This window comes from Emys orbicularis, chromosome 5 (genome assembly GCF_028017835.1).
Source record: "Emys orbicularis isolate rEmyOrb1 chromosome 5, rEmyOrb1.hap1, whole genome shotgun sequence".
NCBI classification, from domain to species: Eukaryota; Metazoa; Chordata; order Testudines; family Emydidae; genus Emys; species Emys orbicularis.
The window spans coordinates 13,920,910-13,948,775 of NC_088687.1; the positions used below are offsets into that span (position 1 = coordinate 13,920,910).

General features: G+C 43.3%; 1 protein-coding gene across 2 annotated transcripts in view; it reads right to left on the reverse strand.

Moving 5' to 3' along the window:
- The window catches only part of SLC4A4 (solute carrier family 4 member 4), a 224,516-nt gene that overhangs the window by 76,246 nt on the left and 120,404 nt on the right, over nt 1–27,866 (reverse strand). For both annotated transcript variants that reach the window (XM_065404796.1, XM_065404797.1), the window contains exon 7: nt 6,922–7,079. In XM_065404796.1, coding sequence (XP_065260868.1) covers nt 6,922–7,079 — 158 coding nt within the window. The remainder of the gene's footprint in view (nt 1–6,921; nt 7,080–27,866) is intronic.

Genomic DNA, 27,866 nt, shown 5'->3' on the forward strand with positions numbered 1-27,866 from the left:
CCCAAAAGGGTGGGACCGCGACTCTCCTCATCCATCAGCCAGCAAAACAGACCGGCCTCCTGAGGTCAAGCTTAGGAGAGCAGCAGGCATCCAGGCGAGCTAGAAGGGCAGTGGGGGGCATTTGTGATGGGAAGAAAGTGTTTTAATTTCTTAAATTATTTATTAAAAACAATATCCTTGAAAACATCTAATATTTCCTTTCTAGAGCCATCAATCCCACAGAGCTCAGAAACACACTGCACTGCATTTGCTTATCAGTGCTTCTCTGGGGATGAAGTATCTGTAGGATTCAGCATCCAGGACAGCTACTCATGTGTGAAGGAAAACTATTCTTTTAAATCAGCTTTTAGCTCTTAATAATTTAGCTAAACTGATTGAGCCTGGCATGCCTTGTGTTCCTGGTGGGGATACACAACACAGCCTTGCTGTTAGTAAATGCTCCATAGCCACTGTTCATGGCAGATATTCATGTAAGTGGATTATATTTTTAATTTACACATACTGCAGGGATCACTATCTACAATATACTAAGCGTTAATCCTTTATTTGTTACCTGTTAGACAACAATTGCTTATTACTATGTACACACTTACTTGATAATATCTTCAATATGAAATCATTGCTCTTTACCTTCTCTGCCTTCGCTTCTAATCACTGCTCGTGTATTTTGAATGGGCGAGAGTAGCATTCAGCAAGCTCAGGCTGCCAAAGCTGAGGTGCTAACAAATACAACCTGCTGACCTGTTATCTAGGTCTTGTGGCCATGTTTTTATTTTTAAAAGGTGCCAGACTGACAGCTGCCTATCCACGAACAGCCACAGTCCGGGCAGCAGGAATGCCAGCTTCCTACATTCACCCTGCCCCTGTAGCTCACCCATGAATGATCGGGGTCACAGCTGAGCCATGGAAGGGTAGTTCAATCCCCAGGCCCGACTACTGGCTGAGAAGAATGCCCATTCATTTTGATGGCAGTTTTGTGATATGGCCACCTGTTTCACGGGAACTGATTTGAGACAATGCAGGCCAGACAATGCCAATCTGGCATCCAATGCAATCTTGATATGAAAGATGCTGTTATCCAGTTACCAATCCACTCCCTTAAATCGTGGCAACAGAAGACAAGACAGGAGATCTGTTTTTAGGATTTCAGTTGACTTAGCAGAGCATGGGAATTATTGCAAACGACAATAATTTTCAACAACCTAAAAAAACAAGAAGGAGTCTGGTGGCACCTTAAAGACTAACAGATTTATTTGGGCATAAGCTTTCGTGGGTAAAAACCTCACTTCTTCGGATGCATAGAGTGAAAGTTACAGATGCAGGCATTATATACTGACACATGGAGAGCAGGGAGTTACTTCGCAAGTGGAGAACCAGTGTTGACAGGGCCAATTCAATCAGGGTGGATGTAGTCCACTCCCAATAATAGATGAGGAGGTGTCAATTCCAGGAGAGGAAAAGCTGCTTCTGTAATGAGCCAATGGAAAAGGGTCCAAAGAAAGGCACCACAGCCATATTACTGCCCTGCTTTCTAGCAAGAGATTAAGGACCAAACTCAGCTTGGTGTAAATGGACACAATCCTCATCCATCTCAGTGGGAGTCAACTCCAGAGATTTTGGTGCCGAAATTAAACCCAGTTTGCTGGAGGGATACATGAGAGGTCAGGTGCCATGCCTGCTCATGCTAAAGAATGTGGACCGAAATCTCTACTAAATGGCATAAACAAGCATCAGAGTTCAATTTGGGGGGGGAATGTACTTGTGAGGAGGTGTAGAAACCCCACACTGGGTTGAGGCATGAGTGAGCCACACTGTCCTAGGGCCAAGCCTGCCTGCAATCCCTGTGCGGTAGCTGCTAATCCAGGAGGCAGGGCACTCCGTATACAAATAACCGTGGCAGAGCAGGAAGTATCACAGCGTGAAAGCCAGGGCTGCCCACACATGGGGAGAACCCCTCTCCCCCCAAAGCAGGAAAAAGCCAACAGCGGGATTTCTCTAAGGGTTAAAGGCAGTTACTTCAGAAAAGGGTGGTGTTTTCTGGTTTGTTTCGCTGTTGCTATTTATCTTGTTCCCTTGATCAACAGAGTGATTGCACATGCCTCCTTAGCGGAAGGGAAAGGCCAGCTGGGTTAGTTTTCCCATCAGAAACGGATGGATGCTGGACTGGACACTGCTTGATGGCTGGGGCGCTATTTGTTATTGATCTATGGGAGAAGGAAATGAAGACTCCAGACAGGTGAAGTCTTTTGTTTTTCCCTCCTTCACCACACATGATGATTCATTGTTTGGGCACCTTGTCAACATGCCACCCAGCCGGTTGCTTGCCTGGTGTTATACAGAAGCAGAGACTGAGAAATGTAAACCCTTGTTGCCAAGAGTCAAGATTCCCCAGAGAATGCCCCAAAGCTGAAAAAGTTCCAGTGAGCCACAGTCATTGGGATGAGGCTGATATCCTGAACAATGAGCAAGACACACAGATTGTGTCTACACTTAAAAAAAAAAAAAAAAATCAGACCAAAGAAAAGGATGATCTCGTTATTAACCAATTAACTGGGAGTCTGGAGATCAAGGCTCAACTGCCACAAGCTTCTTGTGTGACTTTGGACAAGTCACTAAATTTCAGTTGAGGTTTCAAGGCATAATAATGGTGCAGAATCACAGGTTCGACTATGCAGTTCTGTACTGATAAACCCTGCCCACATACCCTTAAAACTCCTCTCTTGGTGTTTCTTTACCTTCTCCCCCATCTTAATGCTGCAGATGGGGGAGAGCTCAAAGTAATCTGCAGAATTTTAGTCTAGAAGCTTCATTAAGACCCACCCAAGTCATTAGCGTAAATGTGGTAAATAAGTGCTTGTGAAAGTGAGAAATTCCTAGCACTGTAGACTTAAAATTAATTATTAGAGACCAAAATGAGCAGAATAGACACGATTTTAAAAGCCTGGGAAATCCAATCTGTAATGGGCAGACACAGCACAGGGTGAAGGGCCGATGATGCCTCATGGAAAACTTTGAAAAACATTCTATTGCAAAACAGCTGTACTTACAGTTCCTCATCTGGATTTCAATTCCCCTGTTTTTTAATGCCAAGGATGGTAAGATGGCATAAGAACTGGGTCTTTGTTCAGTCAGAGCTCATGGGCTCTTGCTTCTTTCTTTTAAACAAAGATTCTGTTTTCATGTAAATATTCTTAGTAACGAAGCCTAGGCAGAATGATTTTTAAATAGAAAAATCTTTCAAAGATTTCCATTAAGCATCAGCTGCTCTGTAACTAAACATTATTCTGAAATCAAAACCAAACAACAATTAGAGGCAATAAAAAAGGGACTACAGAGCCATCAGTCTGCCTGATACAGTCTAAATAACCCATACAGTAAAATGTGTTTGTTCTACATTTCCAAAGCAACATGAAGAAAAGGAATGAGGATGAAGGGGTGCACAGAATATTAGCCTTTCACCCTGTGGAGAGCTCAGTGCAAAGCTTACCTCTAAACCATAAGATGTTGGTGCTTGCATCCTCCTCCTCTATAAATGCCGCCCCACCCCCTTGAAAAGTCACAGCTGATATGTTGTCCATGGGAATCAAGATTAAATTTGCTTTGAAAGTGGAAGCACCAAGATGTCTAACATACTTTTCTGAGTAGCCATGTTATGTCATCTTATTACTAGGATCTTTTTCTTTTCCCTCGTTTTCCCCCAGGTTATTTATGACCTTCTCTACTGGAGTCAGACCTCAGTTTATGCCCATACAGCAGGATCCAGCTCCCATCAAGTTCATTGGAGCAGGATGAGGCAGCATCCTTGATTGTAAACTCCTTGGGGTTTACACTTGTGTCTATGAAGCACTCAGCATATTTATGGATGCTCAAGAAAAATAGGCTAATTAATTAAGAGCATAAGAAGCAATGAGTGGGTCACCTGGTAAATACATTTCCAATTATAACACTACAAAATTATACAGACACCCCAAATAAACCATTGCTCACAGTTCTACACCAACATTTTCAAATCTGGGAGCTTAAAATTAGGCTTCTGACTCCATGTTTAGCCTCCTAAATAGAAGTGGGCTGATTTTTAGAGGCACTGAGCAGCTGCAGCTCTCACTGCAATCACCAACTGGTCTTAGGGTGCAGTAATCCGGACCCACACTTGAAGTCAGTGAGGGTATGTTTGCACAGCAATGTAAGCCCAGATAGGGTTACTTTGACTCGGGTCTGTGTACTGCAGTATGGACACCAGTGCCCTAGGTTCGAGATGGGTCAGAAAATCCTTAACCTAAGGTTAAAACGCGATGAAGACGCTCAAGCCTGGGGTTCCCTGACACCGGTCAGCTGACTTGAGTTCCACTAACCCTAGGCTTACATTGCTGTGTCGGCACAACTGCAGCCCAACTCCTCAAAAAAATTAGGCCACTTTATGTAGGAGACTAAATATGGCTTGAGGAGGTCTAAGTTTGAGCACCTACATTTGAAAGTTTTGGCTGCGGTCTTTATCAGATAACAGAACAAGGGAAACCTAAATTAAAAAAAAAAAAAAAAACAGAAAAGGTTCCACCTATTGCACCTTTTAGGATCTGCGAGTTCTGAAGTACACTTTACAGCAGACATGTTCACTGCACAGGGAGATTAAAACAAATGACTGAATGATGCGTAGTCCATCATAGCCACTGTGGGCCCTTCTGGGATTTCCTTTATTGGATTTCACAGGATGCAACCACTGCAAATGGCTCTTCATTCCTCACAGAAGCACATTAATGAGCCTCCCTACTCTGATTACAGCTAGCAATTGGTTTGGAGGACAGCAAATGGATAATAATATTTCCTGGAAAAAATGTTAACATGGAAGGATGTATTGTTTTCAATAATACTCTGGAATAATTTCATGAGGTTATTAAGCTTTTCTACATCCAACTTCTCGGCTCTCACTATCAGAACAAAGGATGTCTAATTTTACCTCTACTGAGAAACAATCAGACGTGTATTAAAAAAGAAAAGCAGGATCAGACTAGTGACTGAAGTACTGAAATGTACAGCAACCAGTAATGCTGAGACAGCAAAAACAGTTATTGCTAAAAATAATCCACCCTATTTTTTTTTCCAATGTATTCTTTAAAAAATACTCCAAAATATAAATAAATTAAACATACTCAAACATTTCTTAGCATTTCCATTCTAATGCTCCAGTGAAATAGATTTCAGACATGCACACTGCACCATGGTTACCCGAACATCAGACAGGTCAACCTCTTTGAGCCCAGTTCATGACAATTACTGACAAGTTGCCACTTACCCATGGTTATTTAACTTGAATATGGGCCATTTTGATTCTGGTGTATTTCTAATCTTAGTCATATAAGTTTATAAACTTTAGACCTGTGGACTTTTGACAAATTTATCTTCCCATATCAGTTTTATCTTGTGCCTTAATAGTTTGTTATTCTTTGCTCATGTAAGTACTTTATGTCTCCTCTTATGACATTTCATATTTTATATATATCCTCAAACTTTCTCAGCACTGTGCAAATATTACTTTCATCATATAATGGATGCACATTAAAAAAATTTAAATGTTCACGTAAAAATAAGTATTGGCACACTAATACTTTAAAAGTTATCAGGACATTTCAAACTCAGTATTTACAATCAATGTAAACTAAATCTGTAAATTGATATTAAAACACGTGAATGTTGCCAGGTGCTAATATGTAATGGCATTAAGTAGTAATTGTGTATATATATATATAGTAATACATATATTACAGTAATATATATTAATGAAGCACCTCTGCTAGTGAGGTGGAATTGAAAAAGAACATTGTGATTTAACTGAAATTCAATCTGTATGCAGCCTGTAATTCTTTTCATTATAACTTCATTATGCTTCATTGGTAGTTTAAGTACATTTTACTATATACTTTTAATACTAATTATTTTCATGGTTTCTGTCTAGAATACACAAAAAATGCAGTACATGTATCTAAGGTTCTACACTTTTTTAAACTGACATTGCCATATATTGCATAGAGAAGTAGTATGTAACTGCATAATTAAAGACTATTGTTATGCATATGAATAGACCTTTAACTGTCATATATTCAATTTTGTGAGTTAATGGCCCTGATACTGTCAATGTTTATGCATATGCTTTATTTTAAACATATGAGCAAGCTCATCCACATACTTGAAGTTAAGTATGTTCACATTTACAGGATCAGGGCTTAAATTTCTAACACAAAAAGGGACATGGTTACTTTAAAAAAAAAACAAAAAAAAAACACACACCACCACCACCACCACACTTCCGCCTGAAAAATCTGCACTCCTTGTAATAACAAGCAACACCTACAATGACTATTATTGAAAGATTTTGTCCAATTTATTCACTTTTCATACAGGATAGCACTTTTCTTTTTTTTAATAATGCCAGGATTTCACCCTTTGCATCTTGTCAGTTTCACTGTCCCCCATTTATTTTTTAGGGTTCTTTGAGACAACAACAAGGGAGAGAAAAGCATTTTTAAGAGGAAGTAAATGTACTTATAAAACCAGAAAAAATACCAGGGAATTCAGGGATGAGTGTAGTACTTCCTTCCTTCTTCCCCCCTCCCCCCCCCCCCCCCCCCGACTAGAGTTCAAGTTAATAGTGTCCCTTTAGTGTTATATTAATAAGTGTTTATGTATATTCATAGATTCATATTTTTATAGATTAGATATTACAACAAATCCAAGATCTCAATTTGACTGAGAAACAGCAGGGGTGATCTGTTAGCTCAGTTCTGATAGTCTTGGTAAAATATATAAATCCACTGCAAGTTACATTATGGAAAGCAATGGAGACGGTTCCCTTTTGGAATGGTGTCATTATTTTAAAGTTGAAAACACTTTTCTGATTCATGTTGCATGTGGGGGAGGCTCTCTTACCGGGTAGGAACGGGGACTTCAGTCAGAGCACCCAGCATAACTGCCTGCTGCAGCCGGACGAAGGCAATGAAAGGGTTTTCCAAGAAGTCTACCTCACCAACCAACACATTGGAGGCCTCAGCATCACGGGGCAATTTCTTCATAAATTTATTCTTCAGCTGTGGCAGTGAGAAGAAAGGGGGGGAAAATTGGTTCTCTCATTAGGCAGATTAATATGAATACATAATCAAACTAATCCAATTTTAGCCCCTCTCCTGTAACACTTCCATGATCTTAAAACATCCACCTGAACGTATCACCAACACTTCTTTGCAGCCAATATCTAATATAGCCATGTTATTTTATTTACTGGAATGCAGAGACGTACACTGTTCTTTGTATGACCCACCCCGACCCACTCACAACTGTCAAGCAGAGGTAAGATTGGGAAACCCCCTCCCTCCCCCCAGTGGTAGTATCGTTCCCCCCACAAGCTAAAAGAAGTCAGATATTTTCCCCCACTAAAACAGTTAGCAATGCTACCATTAGGGTGGAGAGCCAAGATGCTACTGGATTAATGGGGACAGGTCATGCCTCTTTTGGTTATAGTTTCTCTGAACTTCTAGTTTCAGGAAGACAGCATTGCATAAGGTCACCTTCAAGTTTTCATTGCAACCATAAGGGTTAGAGACTTAACAAATGACACCCTACGTTCTGCGGGATCGGATGGCACCAATGGGGACTATGGCCCATTTCTACCTCTTTGTAGAACCAGTCAGTATTTGCATAGTATATATTCCTCTGTCCTTTGCACAGTGTGACAGCGTTAATGGAAGGATGGAGCACTCTATTAGCCTACCTAGGACTTTTAGCAGCAAAGCTGTGATGTGGATAACCCAGATTTCCCCAACCCCATCTTTCCAGAGCCATCCCATTCACTGACCAACTGGGAGCTGTGGCAGCTACTGCAGGAGTTTTTTGTAACAGCTCTGCTGGTCCCCAGCCCCTAGGGTGGAGTGCTGAAGCAAGCAGGAGGCTAGCTGGCAATTGCCCTCCACTCTCCCTAATGCCCTCTGCGGTCTCAGTGCAGGGTAGAGAATAGCGAAGAGGCAGACGGGACGGGAGCAGTTGTTAGAAGCAGATAGTGCAGCACAACTGCAGCATCCACCCATAGGCTTATCCTATGGGGGGGGGGGGGGAAAAGAGATGTGGCCTATTTCCCCCATGACTTAAAGGGACCAAGGAGAACAAAGGCACACTCAACTCTGGGGAGGGAAGGGGTGCAGGGACCAGAGACATTAACTCTGGGGAGGGAGCAGAGGTAAAAATGGGGAAGAAAGCAATGAGTGAGAATTTGAGAGAGGAGAGAAGCAGGAGGACTGGGTGGGGGAAGGCAGAGCAGGAGAAAGATGGGGAGGGATTCATGTGTACCCATGGGATGCAGAGGAGGAAAAGTCCCATTCTATTGACGGAAGCGAGAGAAGGGGAGATGTCTCGTGCAGCTATTCAAACGCCTGCCATTCTCCCCCAGACACACCAGAAAGGGGGAGCAAGCCCCTGGCCCTTCCTCCAATGAAGACCCAGTTTACCAGTTCTCGAATACAGGTTGGCTAGCGAGGCTGGAGGATCAAAGGTCTCCCGTGCATGTTGCCTCCTTAGCTTTGGATAAGCATCCAAACTTCTAGATATTAATCCATATCCCAAACTTTTGGAGGATCTGCAAACAGTCCTATTAAATCACATTCTAATAGCGACTCCTCGCTCTTCTACAGCGAGTCTCAGCAGTAGATCTTAAAAGGGCTTTACAAAGGAAGTCAGTATCAGTATCCCCATTTTGCACCCCAGAATGCACACGAAGCCCTCTGGGAAGCCGAGGTGAACCTGCTAGAGATGGCAGGATGGACATTCACAATACTCCCATCTCCCCCACAACTGTTGTACTATCCTGTTGTGGTCCCTGTAATGCAAAACTCCTGCAGCTCCAGCACTGGGAACGAACCAACCAATCACACACTTATTTATTTACCTACCCATCCAGTAGTGGAGCTGCAGGAGTTTTATAATTTTATAAATATATAATTTGGAAAACAGTTTAGAAATTATCATATCATGAGACGTTTTCCTGAGGCTTCAGTTTTTTCAGGTGATTATTCCATTCATGTGATGCAGGAGGATTTATTTATTTATTTATTTAAGGTAGAACCCACAGTGATGCCTACAGTTAGGGCTGCCTAATCATCTCCCCGATGGAGTCTTCTTCGGTTGCTTTTAAAACTTCTCAACCATTTGCCTTTTGATCTGAGATTTGCGGTGTTTAGTCTCAGCCCAAGAGAGACCATTTTCCCCCCAGAGAGGCACAGGTTCAGCAAAAGCTACTCTTGACAATTGGCAGGGATGTGTCCCCCCGAGATCCCCAGCATGCCCTTTGGAAGCCCAATGAAAATCTGTTTGCAGATTTTGGAAACACACACTTTTTCCCCACCCCCCTTTCACATGTTAACAGATTCACTCACTAACAATCTCCCAGCATTCTGTTGGCATAACACATGCCAGAGTGAATCCACCAAGCAGAATTTCTCATTTGATGTGCAGGTGAGTATGGAATATTATCTGTGAGGGTCTGCGCAGAATTACAGATGATATGCAAAGGTGTGTATGTCAAGGTGAGGATGGAAATGTAGGGGACAAGACCAGCTAATCCATTAAAGAACAGCCATGCCTACCCTCAACAAATTCATGTACGTTACAAAACAAAAACTCAACTTGTATTTAAGTGTCTACATGATAGTGATCCCAGATATTTAAAAACAAACTGTACATAACTATTATATCTAAAAGGAAGCAGATGTTAGGCAAGGACTGTTGTTCTTCTCCCATCCTTACCCTAATAATAGACACATTTCCCTTATTCCTGCCACATTATTTAAACATGAAAATAAACACAGCCCAAACCCTATGAAAGCTACAGATGTCATTGCAGGTAGTACTTTAGCTGTGCAACTAAAGTGTCCCCTGATGCTTCCATAACCAAGCAGACATCCATTATTTCTTAATCAAGCCATCACAGTTAATGTTTCATCCCACCAGAACAACTGCCAACTTGATGGACTCCATTCCCCGCTTCCTCTGGCTCAGAATACCTTCCTCTCCGAACCAAACTTTGCATGGAAGTTTCAAGCTAAATAAATACACTGTTAATGAGGAATATGTACTTCGAGCAACCATAAACACCACTCTGGCAAATCCTCAACTGTTGTGAGTCAGTGGTGCTCTACTGACTTCAGTGGAGAAATTCATTTTAATGGAGCTAAGACAACACCAGTTGAGGATCTGGCCTCGCTGCCTCCCAAAAGCCCCAGAGTACATGTGAACAGCATGTTTTAATATTTATAAACAGGAAAACATTAAATGCACAGGAAAAACATGAGGCACATGCTAATTCCCCAAACCAAATCTCTGCTAGTTTTAAATTTAGGCTGCTAAATAATTCCCTGCTTGCTAAAGCAATGCTAGAAGAATCAACACATACACAGGAGTCAGGACATGCTCTGCTGAGGTCGTCAAGGAATTTTCTCACTAGCCAGGGTTGGATTTCCAATTAGGCACTGTAGGCACATGCCTAGGGGTGCCTAAAAGTTGAAAGTGGGTTAAAAGTTTCATTTTTTACGGAAAACACGAAGCTCAGCTGTAGGTGGGGGAGCTGAAGATGCTGTGCCTAGGGGCGCGAAAGGGGTAAATCCGGCCTTGGTTCTAGCTAGCCTGTAAATTCTGGAAGGCTTTACACTGCCAGGAAGGGGTGGAGAGAGGCAGTGAGCAGGGTCCACTGGTGCATGGAAGCACAGCATTTCCTGTAGGCTGGCCCTTAGGAGAATCCAACAGGGATAGACCTGCTGCTGGGTGGAGGAGCAGGCTCAGAGACTCAGTGCCTCTGATCAAGCAGCACGAAGGAATACCTGCTTTGCAGATCTCTTTCTCCAGGCAACATGCTTCCCTCTCCTTAGCACACAGGACATCAAACCTGTAAGAGACCTCAAACCCCCTCTCTCTCAGAGTGATTCCATCTCCCCACGGAGGAGTCATGAGGAAATCAGAGTGGCTCAGGAATCAGGACCTGCGAATTGCTCCCAGTGGGGCTGTGCAACAGAGAGTTAGCAAAGCCACCTTTAACGAGGCGGATTTGAAACTAGTTTGTGCACTAGTTTCTGGGGAGTATCAAGCTGGAGGTTATCGGTACAGCAAACATTGAAAGGCTTGTTAGTATTTGTAACCAGTGTTTTCTCAACTTCTGGGGTAAGGCGCATTGCAGTGCCTCCCTTTACAGTGATGTCACACATCAGCAATGGAGGAATCGGGAATGGTCTAGTTATTACGTAATCCTGCCTTGAGCCCAGGGGACTGGACTCTATGACCTGCTGAGGTCCCTTCCAGTCCTACACTTCTATGATTCTAGCTACACCAGTACAAATGACTCTAATGTTGCCAACTGTACCTGGTGTGTGGATGAAAGTATTAAGATGTCTACCTTTCCATCAATATCAAGGGTGCAGAAAGACCATCTATGGTGAGACACAACATGCTGATAAACATTCTCCAAGCAGATGTTTGCTCCCTAGGGATGGAGGTGCCTTTTTAAATTATCCTGAAGGCATGGACAGCAAACAGGATCAAAGTAAATGGACCATTACTCTCTGAAAAACAACCATGCAATTGACACATGAAACTGCCTAAGTCACTGTGGGATCATATTGCTAAAACTTTCATCCTTCCTTGTTCCAGATCTCCCTTTCCTTTATCACCCTCACTTGTGGTGTCAAGGTTAAAATTTAGGCTATTCAAAAAACAAAGCAAAACAAAACTTTTCTAATAAAGTCAGTTAAACTTAGAGCAATGTAGCTACCTTACTCTACTATGTCATTTATAAAACTCAGGCATTTTAATAGCAAGAGAATGAATTGTTAAGGACACCATCGATCTTGTACTAGCCACATAATAGAGGTGTTATTCCCATCACTTAGGAATATGCATAATCATAATACAAGGGGCCTGATTCTCCACTGCCCAGCCCCTTGTGTAGTCATGGTACCACAGCGTAAAGTGGGTGTAAAATGCTACCAAGTAAGACTTTACACCCATTTTGCACTCACTTTCCCCAGGGGTACATGACTATGTCAAGCGTTGGGCAGTGCAGAATCAATCCCAAGAACCTGAACTCTGACCCATGTAAGCAGGGCCGGCTCCAGCTTTTTTGCCGCCCCAAGCGGCGAAACGAAAAAAATAAATAAAGCCGCAATCGGCGGCACTTCGGCGGCAGCTTTACCGCGCTGCTTAATTCTTCAGCGGCAATTTGGCGGCGGGTCCTTCCCTCCGAGAGGGACTGAGGGACCCGCCGCCGAATTGCCGTAGAAGACCCGGACGTGCTGCCCCTTTCCATTGGCCGCCCCAAGCAACTGCTTCCTTCGCTGGTGCCTGGAGCCGGCCCTGCATGTAAGGGCCAGGTGGTGATTATGTTGTGCATCACTAAGACAATATCCTTTATGTTGACAGGATCTCACACCCGAACACAAGATGCCAAGGGACAACGAACAGTGACTCCCGAGTTATACCAGGAACCTGGAAGTGCTGATAGGGGAAGATCCTGAAGGAATCACACATGACACATGCCTCCTGGCTATATTCTGACTCAATGTAATTTTCTAGTGAAGACAAGCCCTAAAGTTTAGCCTACAGAGCTAACCCCACCCCAGGGTCAGATTGTGCCCATGCATACATGTGTGTACATATTAGAGAGAGAAAGAATACTTATACATTCTTCATATTTTTTCCTATTTCCAATGCCAAAAAAGGTTGGTTTCATTTACAATAATAGTCACTGCTGACTGTTACATAAGGGGATAATCACTTTGGGGCAGCCCCGGAGGTGGAGACCGTGTTTTCTGATTTGATCAGAAACAGGGAGAAAAATTCTGGTCTTTGCATTCAATCTAAGGTTGGGTAAGCAGAAGGCCTGTCCTCAAAGGTGCTTTTAAGAACACTGGCTGCGGTCAGCATAAGCACAGGGAAAGCCTAAAAGACAGGAGCAGTGCTCGATGAGGTGACATAGGGTTAAGACACCAGTAAGGGAAGAAGTGTTGAGATTTCAGTCACAATCTTAGCAGTGCTTCTAGAAACGCAACAAAGGATCTGTTGTGCTATTGCTCCCCAGTGCCAAAAACACACAGGAGCCTGATGGGGGTTTAGATGTTTTATTTATGTGTTTCCAGTAATTGTTCTTTAAACAAGTCGGGACTGTATCTAAGGTCTTATACTGTGCTCATCACCGTTGTAGCTGAGTGCCGGAGGGACTTTACTAACCAGCTTCTCCCTGATTAGCCAACTGCCAGAGTTATTCTCATTTATGTGTCTTCTCTGAAACTATAGCTATAGCTTCAGACTAAAAATAGTTCCTTAGAGCCTGAAGGTTATTCTTCTAATCTCTCCACCTACATCCCATAATTGCACCACACCGGATGTGAGCATACCTACAGCGCAAGAAAACATGCATTGTCTAGGCAACAAAATGTAAGTTGTAGGCTAAATAATGAAGTCAATGTAATCAATTACTTCTGACTTCTTAGGTAGGAAAACACTGCAGTAGAAGTCTAATTAAAAAAAGCATCTCTTGGCTGCTTTCCAGTATCTTCCTGGCGGTAGAAATCTACGAGCACAGGCTTTGGTTTAGCACTGGACTGCACACACTTCTGCTGCATTTATTAAATTGGCCCAAGAGGGACTCCTGCGTGGCAGGCCTGTACCTGAGCCACTAGTCCTGCTCACCGCACTTCCCCAGTGACAGCAGCAGGAAATCTCATGGAGGAGCACGTCCATTTTCACGTGACTGCTGCCACCGTTGTTCCACTTGGGGCTGTGCCGGTTTTTGGCAGGGGCGAGGCAAATAAAAGAACAATGTGGGCGTGGGAAAGCAATGGGAAGTGCAGAGATCAGCACACGCTGGTAGTATGGCCTACTAAACAGTCTCCCAAATCAGTCGGACACCAAGTCGTTCTGACATGCTTTTCCAAAATGCTCAGTGTTGGTCTAATTTTGATTTTTACCATCCACTTCAGTGGCAGTCGAGATAGGCCAATGCTGAGTCCTTTTGACAATCTAGCCCTTTATATTTACTGCTGCCCTTAGCAGTTTTGAGGTTACTGTGAAATAACAGGACTTTGAGCTTGTTTGGAGGTTCTAGCAGGGGAGCGCAGCTACCGTAAACCCTTGACCGAAGAACGGTACTCCTCTATCTGGGAGGTAACCAGTGAGGTAACACAGAGGCTGTTTTGGGCTGGTTTGGTTAGTACTGGAATATCCACCAGCATTTGGGGTTTGTTTGCCCCGTTCTGTTTGCAGTTCACCCTGACTGAGTGACCTCAGCATCGTCACAGTCTGCCTTCCCCCAGCTTCCCCCCTGCCCTGCCTGCCTCCCCCAGCCTCTGCCCCAGCTCCACCTGCCTCCCCCCAGCCCCGCCTGCATTCACCCAACCACAGGCGGGGCCTGCCTCTCCCTGCCACTGGCTGCGCCCAGCCCACCAGCTGGGGGGGAAGGTAGTTGAGCACCAGACAGAGACCAGAGTCGTCCCCGCTGCCCTGCCCCCAAGCTTCTCACTGAGCAGTCAGAACTAAATTCATCAGCGAATCCACACGCAATCCCCACTTCAGCCCCAAGTACCGTCTGGGACAAAGGGGGGGCTCTGTAATATTTTAATGACCCCCTATTTGGGCCTCAGTTTCCCCTCTAGGCCGCACTGGGGCAGGGGAGAGCAGTTTGCTCTCAGGGCAGGGCGATTATAGGCACTGCATGGTAGTTCACTGAATTTGTAGGCAAAAGAAACCCAGAAGTATATCTGTCCCAGTAAGTCTGGGGAGGCTCCATATTTGGCAGACTGGTACCAAGGTTAGGGAACAGAGGCAAAGGAGGAGATACTGCTCAAAAAACAAGCAATTGATAACATGAAACCATGATATGAATCCCTAATTAGCATTATGAAGTCCTTTTCAAGTGCTGCTCCAGAAAGAGAGATTGAAAAAAAGCAGATTTAAGTATTCTGCTCAACAGTAGGAACCTGAGGGTGAAATCCTAGTCCCACTGACTTCAAGATTTCACTCTCAGGGTATGTCTACACTGCAGTTAAACACCCACGACTGGCCTGTGTCAGATGATTTGGGCTCACAGGCTCAGGCTGTAAAATTGCAGGGTAAATATTCAGGCTCAGGCTGGAGCCCAGGCTCCCGGATCCTCAGGCTCCAGACAGGCTGAATGTGCACATTCCCTTGGCTAGACTCTGAGGGTAAGAATCAATAATTCCATCAGGGGATGGCTGGAAAACGGAGCAATAGTTTGTCCAGGGCACTGGGACTGAGAATAAGAGACTGGGCTGTGACTGTGCATTAAAGCTTTGCTGAACAGGTTAAGTCAGTGGTTCTCAACCAGGGCTACGCAGAGGTCTTCCAGGATGCACATGAACTCATCTAGATAGTTGCCTAGTTTGACAACAGGCTACATTAAAAGCACTAGCAAAGTCAGTGCAAAGTAAAATTTAAAATAAACAAAATGAGAAAGTCAGCAATTTTTCAGTAATAGTGTGCTGAGATACTTTTTGTATTTTTATGTCCGATATTGGAAGCAAGTAGTTAAATGAGGTGAAACTTGGGGTTACGCAAGACAAATCAGACTCCTGAAAGGGGTACAGTAGTTTGGAAAGGTTAAGAGGTTAAGGTTAAGGTTAAACATGTGATGATTTAGGGCTTGTCTTCACTACCCGCCGATCCGGCGGGTAGCAATCGGTCTATCGGGGATCGACTTATCGCGTCTTCACTAGACGCGGTAAAATCGATCCCTGATCGCTCTGCCGTCGACTCCGGAAATCCACCACGGCAAGAGGCGGCAGCGGAGTCGGCGGCAGCGCGGCAGCGGTCGACTTTCCCCCATCCTCACAGCCAGGTAAGCCGACCTAAAATACGCAACTTCAGCTACGGTATTCACGTAGCTGAAGTTGCGTATCTTAGGTCGGACCCCCGCTGTAGTGTAGACCTAGCCTTAGTTGTGGATTGGTCCTGCTTTGAGCAGGAGGTTGGACTAGATGACCTCCTGAGGTCCCTTCCAACCCTGATCTTCTATGAGGCTAAGTGTTTTGCTGAATAAAGATACACATGCATTTCAGTTTAAGTGCTTTAACAAGTCAGAGCCTAGGTGAGGAAGCTCAAGGCCTGAGGTTTGGGAGGGTGTGTCATTTTGGTGGCTCAGGCTCATTTATCCTTAACCTACTCTTTAAAATGAAAGCACCGTGAGTGAAGAGATAGCTGGAACAGAAAACATGTTAATGATAAGCTTCGCAGCAGTGTGCAAAGCTTCTCTTAGTTCATTTGCGGCAAGTTAAATGATGGGACAACTGCAAATCGGTGCTTACAATCCATTTTGAACCACTCCCCCAAGCAGCTTCTAAAAAGATCCATGTCGTCAGCAGAAACAGCATAAAAAAAAAAAAAATCACAATCAACCATTCCTGCTACTTTTTCTGCGCGCCGCTAAATTGAACACGTTCTTCTGATCTGACCACTGATGTCATTAGACAGCGAACATTTTAACATTGAACTTCTAGGCACAGTCAACTAGAAAAATCACACTTCCACTGGACATATTTTTAAACCAACTGTTGTTACAAGCCTCCCCTCCGATTACAGGAAGTGAAAGATTAATGAACAAATATTATTTCTATTAGGTCAGTTTGTTTACTATGTGCATTTGATAGCACTACATATCTCGTTGGCTTGACTGTTTTGGTGATGACCAGTTATACTTCCTACCTCTTGTATTAGCACAAGGCTATCATGGTTGTACTGTCCTCAGAGCCTGAATGTGCTTGCCAGCAACACAACAGCAGAGACGCTGCCTTCCAGAGAGGCAGGATAACCTTCTTGTGGCTAAATCAGTGGTCCAGAAATTAGAAGACCTGGATTCAATTCCCTGTTCTACTACACATTTCCTGTGTGACCTTGGGCATGTCAATTTTTGCGTGCTTCAGATCCCCCTCAGTAAAATACAAATAGCATCACTGCCTCTCTCCTACCTTTTGGCTGTCTTCTCTATTTAGACTAATTCCTGGGGAGGAAACGTACAGTGCCTAGCACATGGGATCCTAAATTCAATTCTCGTATCTCCCATTCTGGCACTAATAAATAGCCACCACAAGTTTCCAAGTTTCGGGTCAGCACAATAAGTGTATTTCCCAGAGCCCTGCATGGAGCCATGGAGCAAGTGGAGTCAGTCAACAGTTTTCTTCACTCTTAGTGAGGGGACCTAATGCCTCCCATCCCAGCCACATACACCAGGCTGGAGAGTGGGCCAGATGAGCGCTCTTAGCTTCCCAGCTCCTGCATGGCGCTATGGCGCACTGGGCACCCAGAGGGAAGGGGCAGCAAGATGGTGGGTCTTCATTTCCTGGCATTTGTCTGCCGGTCCTGGGAGGGTATTGGGAAGCTGAGGCCTTACCTCAGTGCTGCTGCTACTGACAGCGCCAGTTGGCAGGAGCGTGTGCGGGGGAAGCTATGGCAGTTGGAGGTCGGGCGGCCCCAAGCACATTTGGAGACACTGGTCTCACATCTGCCTTCCCATTCTGTACTGGCAACTTAACTGGTTTGAAATCTAGCACTGTCTATCTGTCTGTGTGTCTAAAGTACTTATGTGGACCCGTTGCTGTAGTGGCACAGGTGGTGGCTTGGGCTAGCTACCCGAGAACAGACCCAGTAGTCAGGCAGACTTGTAGTCAGGTGGCTAATCTGTGCCACTGCCTGTACTGCAGCATCCATACTGCTATTTTTAGCACACTAGCTTGAGCAGAACTAGCGAGTGTCTGTCTACCCAGGCTAGGAGGCATGCTTCCAGCTGCAGTGTAGACCTACCTTAAGTCAGCGTTTCTCAACAACCTGTCCGTGGACCGGTGCTAGTCCCCGGTATCGAAAAGGTTGTGAAACACGGCCGTAAGTGACTTAGAAGCACAAGTCCCCTGGATTCCCCTGCTCTCCAAAAATCACTCATCACTTTTCAAAATCTTGGCCTACACTCTTTGGGGCAGGAACAATCTCTTCCTAGGTGTCTGTGCAGCACCCTACGCTAAGGGGTCCTGACTCTGACTGAGGCCTTTGGTGCTACTGCAAAAAAACAAACCAAAAACACTGAATGCAGAAGAGGGGAAGGGAGCGCCCGAGATACACTGCTATTCTTCTGTGGCGCCCAGCACATATGGGCAGTATTTCACAGGCTAATCCAGAAGACGACTCTGGGAATGCAGGAACTTCAATAAATCAGTCACTAACTACGGCGTTTAAAAAACCTATATAGCTGAACTAAAACTTTAACTGGAGAACCCCTCAAGCTGAATGGAGAAGCCCTTTAGCTAATCACATTATTTTAATGAAGTTTCAGCTGTTGAGAAGCAGCCTGTAAATAATACTTAGAATCAATCTTAAGAAGAGACTGTTTGTATGTGTTTGTGTATTAATATTTGATCACTTCTGGCCTAATGAGAAGCTGCCAAATAAAAACCTTTGTCAGATGAGCTAAAGTCAAGGTAAACCACACCACCAGTTGCAGAACAACTGCCAGCAGCTCTCAGAAATTCAAGGCTACAGACCTGCGAAAGATTAAACTGGTTGTTCCTTTGAGACTGTGTGCTGCATTGATGCCAGATGGCGTCAACAGAATACCTACTAAGCATCTATTTGCATAGGATAACTTTATAGGAATTGTGACTGATGCTTCTTGTTATTGCTACCAGGCAAATAGCAAGAGCAACACTTACTGATGATCTGAGCACAACGGAAAATTTAATGCTATATTAGCAGGGCACAACTAGCATTCTCACAAAAATATGCACACACATTGTATCTGTACTTGCACACATTCTAACACATTTCACTCCCTGTATTTCTGTGCCAATGGGTGTTTTTGCAGTTATACCCTGCTTTGAAAATCTGGCCCCAAACAGAAGCATGAAAGAAAAACATTGCTGTAAACCTAAGCTCCTGCCACTTGTTTGATCTGACCTAAAAGGAAAGGATTGCACATGCTGTCCTATCCTTAACTGTATACAGGCCAGCTATCTGCATGAAAAACCATTACCCCACGACCCAGCTGCTTTACTGAGGAAAGACAAAAAACAATTATTCAGGACTGATACCATTGCACAGGGACATGGAAACATTAATATCCATGGCCAGATTTATAACAAAAGCATCAATAAAACAAGATCAGAGCTACATGTAATTTGCAACTCATCTGCTGCAGTAAATTCATGACATGCCTTCCTCCTGTCATCTTTAAAGTGCAGGTTACAGTTCCCCATCCCATTGAGCTAATTTTAGTCACCATCACCATTGGAATGACACAATCAAAGTAAACACCACTGGGTTTAACCATCAAGAATGTTGCTTACTTAGAACAAAAAAAAAAAAAAAAAAAAAGGAAATTGTATAGTTACAGTGAAGGAACAAAAGCCCAAGAATGTAACCTTGTGGAAGGCATGCTCTGGAAAAGCAAAACTACCAAGGCCAGCTCATTACGCAGAGAGCAAAATTCTACCTTATAGAACACTTTACGCTGACTATTTCTTAGAAATGTGTCCTTTCTCTATCGAGGTCCCGCTGCTTCACTTTGGAGGAAGGGCAGCACATGCAAGCTTTACTTTAGGTCGGATCAGAACTCAGCTCACTGATACAACTACTTGTTTTTTGTAAAAACCCAAGCACTACAAGCTATAGTGACCTTAGATGGACAGAAGCTCCACTTAAAGCAGAGTAAATAAACTGCACCCCTGCTTAGAGAAGGTGTTCTGGGGAAAAAAGTGACTTCACTATGGGCCTGACCCAAGGCCCACTGAAGTCAGGAGTCTTTCCATTGACCTCAATCGACTTTGGTTTAGGGCCTCCAAGAAGACTCTGCTGTCCAGTCTTAGGCCTGGTCCACACTAACCCCCCACTTCGGACTAAGGTACGCAAATTCAGCTACGTTAATAACGTAGCTGAATTCGAAGTACCTTAGTCCGAACTTACCGCGGTTCCAGACGCAGCAGGCAGGCTCCCCCGTCGATGCCGCGTACTCCTCTCGCCGAGCTGGAGTACCGGCGTCGACGGCAAGCACTTCCGGGATCGATCCGGGATCGATTTATCGCACCTAGACAAGACGCGATAAATCGATCCCAGAAGATCGATTGCCTGCCGCCGAACCAGGAAGTAAGTGTAGACGTACCCTTAGTGCTTAATTCCTCACCAACACTATCACACTATCTCCTTGGACCCTATTCTGCTGTCACGCTGGTTTTACCATGGTGTAACTCCATTTACTTACACGAAGTTGCTGGCAATTCACACTGTGTGCGTGAGCAAAATCAGGCCCTTTAATGGGAGTTGGGTCAGGCTACAAAAGAAAGTCAGCTGAAAGACTCCTATTGACTTTAATGGGTGATGGCTTGGGACCTACAAGAGGAAGGTATTACTGGAGTCTCCACCCTCACAGCTGATGAGATGTGGCCAACAGCTGTCTTGTCCAAGCCTCTGTGCAAGAGAGGGCATCAGTTAGACACCCTAATATTGACTCGAATTCTCACTGACCCCTGTAAATGTCACAGCAGTTAAATCTCTGGCTCTCCTGGCAGACCAGCAGGGAATCTTTCTTCCTGTGCATGGTATGATCCCGAACTCTAGATAAAACAGCTCCCCCAGCTAGAGGGAATTCTTTTGGAGCTGGTCTCTGAATTAAGCACCCTTTACCTCTGGCACTTAGAAACGCATCACCAATTTAAACAGTTCAGTACAATGGGATATTCTAACAGGGTGGCTTGCTCTTTAGGACTAGCCAACCCTGATTATGGAGGAGCCACAGCTGGGTTAAATCAGGCGGTTCCACTATAAAAGCAGCAGGAAGCTGCAGTGAAAGGGGGCTGCTTGGGGACAGCAGAGATGGCTAAGAGTGAGCAGTCCACCTAGGGTGACCAGACAGCAAGTGTGAAAAATCGGGACAGGGGGTGGGGGGGTAATAGGAGCCTATATAAGAAAAAGACCCAAAAATCGGGACTGTCCCTATAAAATCGGGACATCTGGTCACCCTAAGTCCACCCCCATGAGCAGCTTAGTTACACAGACATAAGTTGGTGGTGTAGACCAAACTTTTCAGGGCCCCTTGCTAGAGGGGGAGGAATTGTTCGCAGGGCGCCGCAGAGCGACCTCTGGCCACAAGATGTCCGACCCGGTTACAGATATGGATAGTGCTTTGAAATCACCCCAGCACAAGAAGTGCCATCAGTGCAATTAATCATACAAGATTTTAACACAAACTGTGAAATGATACAGTTACAATTGGATCAGAAGGAGGCTAAAACAAACATCTTGAAGGTGTATTTCCCCATGAATCTCAATATCGGTAACATTCTAATCAGTTCTCTGTATGGCTAATGGAAGGCTAAATGTTCTGTGCAAGAAGAAAGGACCTGGCTTCCTTCCACTTCCAAAGTGAACAAATTATGCTATACTGAAAATCTCATTTCTGACAATGGTAGGAGGACAGTGTATCTAAGGCTACTGAAAAGGATGCTGTCAAGTTAAAAAGAATAACTGCGGAAAGATAAACATCCTTGCCTATGCTACAAGTAACACCTTTCGGAGCATTTTAAAAATCTGATCTACTTTATGCCCTTTACTTTTTGTATTTCAGCTCAGGCAACCACAGTATAGTATATTTCACTTTTGCTTCTAGTCAATTTCACTTTCAGATTCTTGGGCACTAGCACAAGCAACAATACTTTGTAACACAAGTGTATTTGTTAAAAAAAAAGTTCTCACTTAAATTTGAAAAAAATCATTCTGGAATTCTTTTAGTGCTACGTGTTTTGTCTGACCATACTCAAACCCGTTACACAGAAATTTTGGTGTTTTTTTTTTATTTTTTTGCTGCTGAGTAGTAGGAAAACCTGAGCAAGCAAAAACTAGTCTGTTGGGCAATCTGTGTATCTATGCGTATAAACAAAATAAATGAAGTCTCGGCATTAACTAGCCTTCCTGGAAATGTCTGTTTCCCTTTTTTTAAAGGGCGTCAGCTAAATGTACAGGAAGAGAAAGTCATTTTCATTTGAGACCCATGGAGTAAAACTAGGTCATCCATGCTGACAGATATAGAAATTAGGAATCCCTGCTGGTGATTGGGCAGATTAGTTCATTCCATTTAAACAGTAAAAATCAGCCAAGCACCCTCACAAAAAAATCAATCAATGAACTGAGTTCCAAACAGCAGGAAGTCCTCAGCCCATCCCTCCCGGGAAGAGAATGAGTGTTTCTCTGATCCAGGCCAATTTCTTTTTAACTTTAGAATTAGCTTTGGCTGAGGTTTCTGTTGATATGGAAACACTGATTTGGGTAAGCACTGCACACATCACAACAAATAAGAAGGGTTTTGTGCATCTCTTTGACTAAGCACTCCAGCTGACCACACTCATTCAAAGCCTTTTCACATCCTGAACACAAGTCTTTCCAGCTGGAGAATATACCAGTTCACTCTATTATCTATATATCAATACATATTCCATTATGTATATGCTAGTGCACATATTCAACAATGAAAGACGCTAACACACCCAACAGACCTCCAATAAGATATTTTCCCATCTTTTCTTCTATTTCAAATATAAACCACCAGAAAAAGCCTTTAGGTGTTGCCAAGGTCATTTTAACAAAGCATGAAGGACCAACAGATTTTGCACAGTACTGGGAATGCCAGCACTATTATGTGGTAAAGAGCATCAGCTTCCCAGGTTCCTATGGAGTATTCACTAGGTCTTCAAACAGAGGTAGCATTATGAGATTCAAGAGACTGACAAAGGATAGATTCTAATTCACATGAAACATACAAGACATTGAGTTCAACTTCTGTTTGCAGACAAAGATCTGTCCTGTGAGCCAAACAGCCACTGAAAAAAAAAAAATCCCCAGGATATACAAAACTATTAAAAATCGGCAGTTGACGTATGAGCCGACTCCGTATCATGTCGCTAACAATGTGGGTAAGGTAGTATGTGGTGAATCAAACAGCATAACCAGCTTGTGCCGCTCAAATTCTGTGGGAGTCAGCTGCACAAAGGGGAGGAAGGATCTGTTTATGACCGAGGCCTGAGACAGGGATTTAAGGGATCTGAGCTCTATAATACCCTAACCACTTGTATGATCTTAGGCAAGCCTCAATCTCTGTGCCTCAGTTTCCTAACAGGGGGGTTGGGAAACAATTAATTATAGGTATATTGCACTTTGCCCCTTCCAGCTAAGGATTCCCGAAGTTAGATTTTAAGGGACATTGTCAGATGGAAACTGAGCCTAGATTTGGATCTTGTAAAAATAAGCTTTCACATAAGTCCTATAATATTTCCTTGAATTAATCATATGGTAGCTCATTTGTAAACCTTCTCCTGCTTGTTGGCAACTCAAATATTGCAACAGCATGCCAGTGCATGAGAGCCTACAACAAAACAGAACAGAAAGTAGAGTAACTACAAAAATGACTAGTCTCTTTTCACTGAAAATCAGAGCTAGAGGTGAAGAGACTCTTAGTGAAATTCAGAGACATCACACTGGGAAGAGTAATAAACACCAGTGATGACAGAAAGATGACACACATTATCTACAGCAATTAAAACCATAGGCAGAAAACAACAGGATGAGAATGTGTGGCAGAGGTGCTTTTAACCTGGCATAGGCATCCATTTGTATTACTGTAGAAATCCAAACATACAAGAACACGAGCGAACATCTCTGAAGACATATCGTCTGAAACTTGTATACACTCAATGGGAAGGATAAACCTGGACAGCAAGAATGCAACAGCACTGGAATATTGTACTTATTTCTGGGCACCTCGTTACCAGAAGGATATTGACAAGCTGGCATCATTCAGAGAAGAGCAATAAAAATGATCAAGTGGCTGGGGGTGGGGAGGTAAACGTATAAGGAAAGTTTAAAAGCGCTAAATATACAGTATGTATAACTTGATTCAGAGATGACTAGCAGCCCAACCCTTCTCCCATTTAAGTAAATGGGAAAACGCCTATTGCTTTCAATGGAAGCAGGACTATACCATAAGAAAGCATAGGACAATTTAAAGGGTTTGAACATCAAGGAGGAAGAGGAATTATTTAGGGTGATGTGTGGGGGATAAAAGTAGCAAAAATGGGGTAAAATGTGGGTAGTTGGAAGGTTTTTCCTAACATTCACTGAAATCCCTTAGGATGTGGAGTACCCTCTCATCTGAAGCGGTGGAAGCTTCATCCCTCGGGACATTGCAAACTAGGCTGGACAAAGCATTAGAATATTTGCTGTGAAGAACAATCATACATTGGCAGGGAGATGCACTGGGTGGACTAAGAAGTTTTTTTCTTCTATGGTTGGCTAAATGCGGAGAAGTTTTTTCAAGTTATATCAGGTTTAGCAATCCATGCATTATATGTAATATATTTTAAAAATTATCCTTATATATATTTTTAGCAGGCATGCCCCCTTAACTATACCATGAACATTAAAGTATTTCCATGTCGTCCTTCTACTTGACTAGGTTACTGTCAGTTCACTGTGAGGGAAAGGATTCCAGGGTACCCAAGGGTTCTCTCCTATGTAAGCAGTTAATGGTAACTGTACACTCCAAGGCTTGTCAGATTCTTCATCGTGAGCACATCCCAAACTGGCGGAGCACGGGAAGGAAGCAAAAACAACCCGATGCAGCAATAATAATCTCAGTAATGGTTTTCCTTTCCAAAAGGATTCACCTGCATTTTCTAGAACAAACCCTGCAAGGAGCTATCCAAGTTAATTTGCGAGGCTTGTATTTTTTGACAGCACTCAAAATGTTAATTATGTCCCTTACACTGGTGTAATTGCGATAGGGTGTTAAAGATGAGAAATAGTCTCTCTCCCTTCCCATATAGTCTGAAGAATCCCCCACCACTAAGCTCTGCTCTTGGGGCACATAGAACATCACTTCGGACTTTTATTTATAAATTGGAAAACAGAAAAGAAAAACAAAATGTGTCCAAAAGCACCAGGGCCTTTGCTTTTACAGGGCTAACTGTAAATGATTGCTATGTTGCCCACAGCTGGTGTCTTCTGAAATAAGATAAATGAAGGCAAATGATTTGTGTTAGCTCCGACATCAGGAGGGAAGCAATGGGCGTTCTGTCAACACCAGCACATGCTAAAAATTGAACACGCCTCCTCTTTAATTATCTTTTATAGATTTGCCATGGAAAAAAGTAAAACCGATAAATCGTGTTTAAAAATAGCCTTTTGTGTGATTCATTTAAGTTCAGGTTAATAATCGGCAGCAATAGGTTCTAGTGGAGAGGTGTGACTGACTCAGGACCATGATGGCTTCTGAAAGAAGCTCATAATGCAGAATCAGTTTGCAGTTACTTGTGCAATCTAAATTTAACAAGGTACAATAAGTCAGTTGGTCACTGCCGGGGGGCGGGGGGGGAGGAATGTTGATTATTTAATGAACTAATTTTCATGCTTACAAGCCACCTGCAGCTCACCATAGAGTTTAATTTAAAGAAAAGGTGTGTGTGTATTTACTGTTGGTGAAAAGAGTTGGATTAGCAGCCCGGGCAAAAGAAGCCTTTTGTTTATCTACAAGGCAGTAGCAGAGCAAACTTCCCACCCACACTACCTTGCCAGCCTGCCCCAACCCAGATCTGGGAAAGAAGGAGAAAAGACTTCCTTTAGAGCTCAAGAGATACATCCGCTGGCACGCTCATACAGTTCTTGACCTTTCTGCTGAGGGCACCAGCAGATTTTGAGATACAGGAGCTGGAACTGAGCCCCACCAAACTCATCTCACATAGGGGTCACCAAACATCCAACAGATGGAAACAACTTTCATTCCCTACTGAGCTGGGCTGGCTTTGAGCAGGTGACCTAGAGGCGAAAGACCCTCTAGCCCACTGGTAATGCACTGAGGCTTCCAGTGCCCTAATAAGTGCTAGCTGAAGACTAAATCAAGACTGGATGTCTTTCTAAAAGAAATATGCTCTGGTTCAGCCAGAAGTTATGGGCTGGATGTAGAAAACAATGGATGACATTCTATGGCCTCTGTTACACAGGTCGTCGGACGAGATTATCACAATGGTGCGTTCTGGCCTTAAAAAGCTATGCAAGCGAACAGCACCCTGCACCTGACGGGGAGATGTGGGGTAGTTATTTCCTTCTAGCAGGTTACAGACATTCCCACTCCTGTGGCTCAGCTATGATAGGAAGAAAAGAACAATGGGAGAGGGAGGCAATACGGCCCTTTCTACACTGCAAATACAACCATGTGAGGGCCTGCGTGCAGCAAATTAGACTGTTTCACAATTTTAGCCTGGTTATGATCATGAGGAGTTTGACACTCCCCTTGTAAAAAGCGAGAAATGCCAAATGATGGGACACCTTTTACCCATGGCCGGATGACAACATAAACCACCTTTCCCCTGACAGGGACAGACTCTGCATTGTCACAAGGGACTTCCTTCAGCAGATAAGCCGCTACACAGTGCGGCCTAAAACCATAATCACAGCCTCAGCAACATCTGCAAATATACAGGTTTGAGATACGTACACAGACTATATATATATGATGTCGTGTGTGTCTGTGGGGGAAACGTAAGATCTAAATTCAAGTTGTTCTTTGTGTGCAGTTAAGATCCACAGTTCAGCTTTTCTGCAAACTCACCATTTTGGCAACAGACCTTACTTATTCTTGTTGTTACTACGACTTCAAAATAATCCATTTTCTATGAGTTACGTGCAGGAAAATGTGTGAAACGTGTGATTTTAAACTTAAACTAGACATTCCTCTTTTCTCTATCTTAGAAACCCAGCACAGGGCTTTATCGCTTCAGGCTTTCCACATCATTTTATTATCGGCTATATCTGCTTCTCATGACAATGCCATGTCATCTTATTCCAAGTACAAGAAAGAGACCTTGGATAAAGTATTATGCAAAGGAAATTTCCTAACCCCACCACTATTTATGGAGCAACCTGTTCTTTGATACAGGTCTAATCTGACTGCTTATCACATGGAGTCAATAACCTGCAGTCAATAAAGCATATTTTGTATTGGGAGAGAGGGGGGCAGATTTACACTAAACTAGTGACAAGATTTTTTTTTTTTTTTTTTTTTTTTTTTTTTTTTTAAGTCAGTGGTGATAAATGCAGGCAATTTGTTTTCCAAAGATAAGATCACAGCATAAAGTGCAAAGTTAGTCTATAATTATCTAAGGGGAAATTAACCATTTAGATCCCAACCAACCATAAAAATAACACAGTTAGGTATATTGCAACTATCTAATACTTGTGAGGTTTACACATTTTGGCCTCAATTCAAAAAAAGCACGTAAACATGTCCTTAACTTTAAGCACGTGCTTAAGTTCTATTGACTTCAATAAGTGTCATTCCTGAACAGGGTCTTCTCTTTACATCTTTAGAGACAGGCATGTATGCCTTATTCATGCCTGTGATGATTTACACCACGGATACTGGTATCAGAAGATGGAATCAAAAGTAACACTCAAACAAACCAAGCACACTTCATTACACAGTTACGTAGCTAGGCTGTTAGATTACTAAATTACACTATGACATGACAAAAATACAGCAATGGGATGGGATCGACAGTCGTACTTATCGCTGGTAAAACTTCATCCCCACTAAAGTTAAAGGGAATTTTACCATTGCCTTCCGTGGGAACAGAGTTAGGCCAGTGCTAAGCATTTTAGAAAATCCCACCCTAAGAGTCAAATTACCTGGAAAAACAAATGTATGTCAAGAAACCATTGTGTAATTGAGCACTCAAAAATTAGTAACACCAAATTAAGGCTAAACATGTTTATTTTAACTCTGTCCCCCTGGGCATCACAGCAGT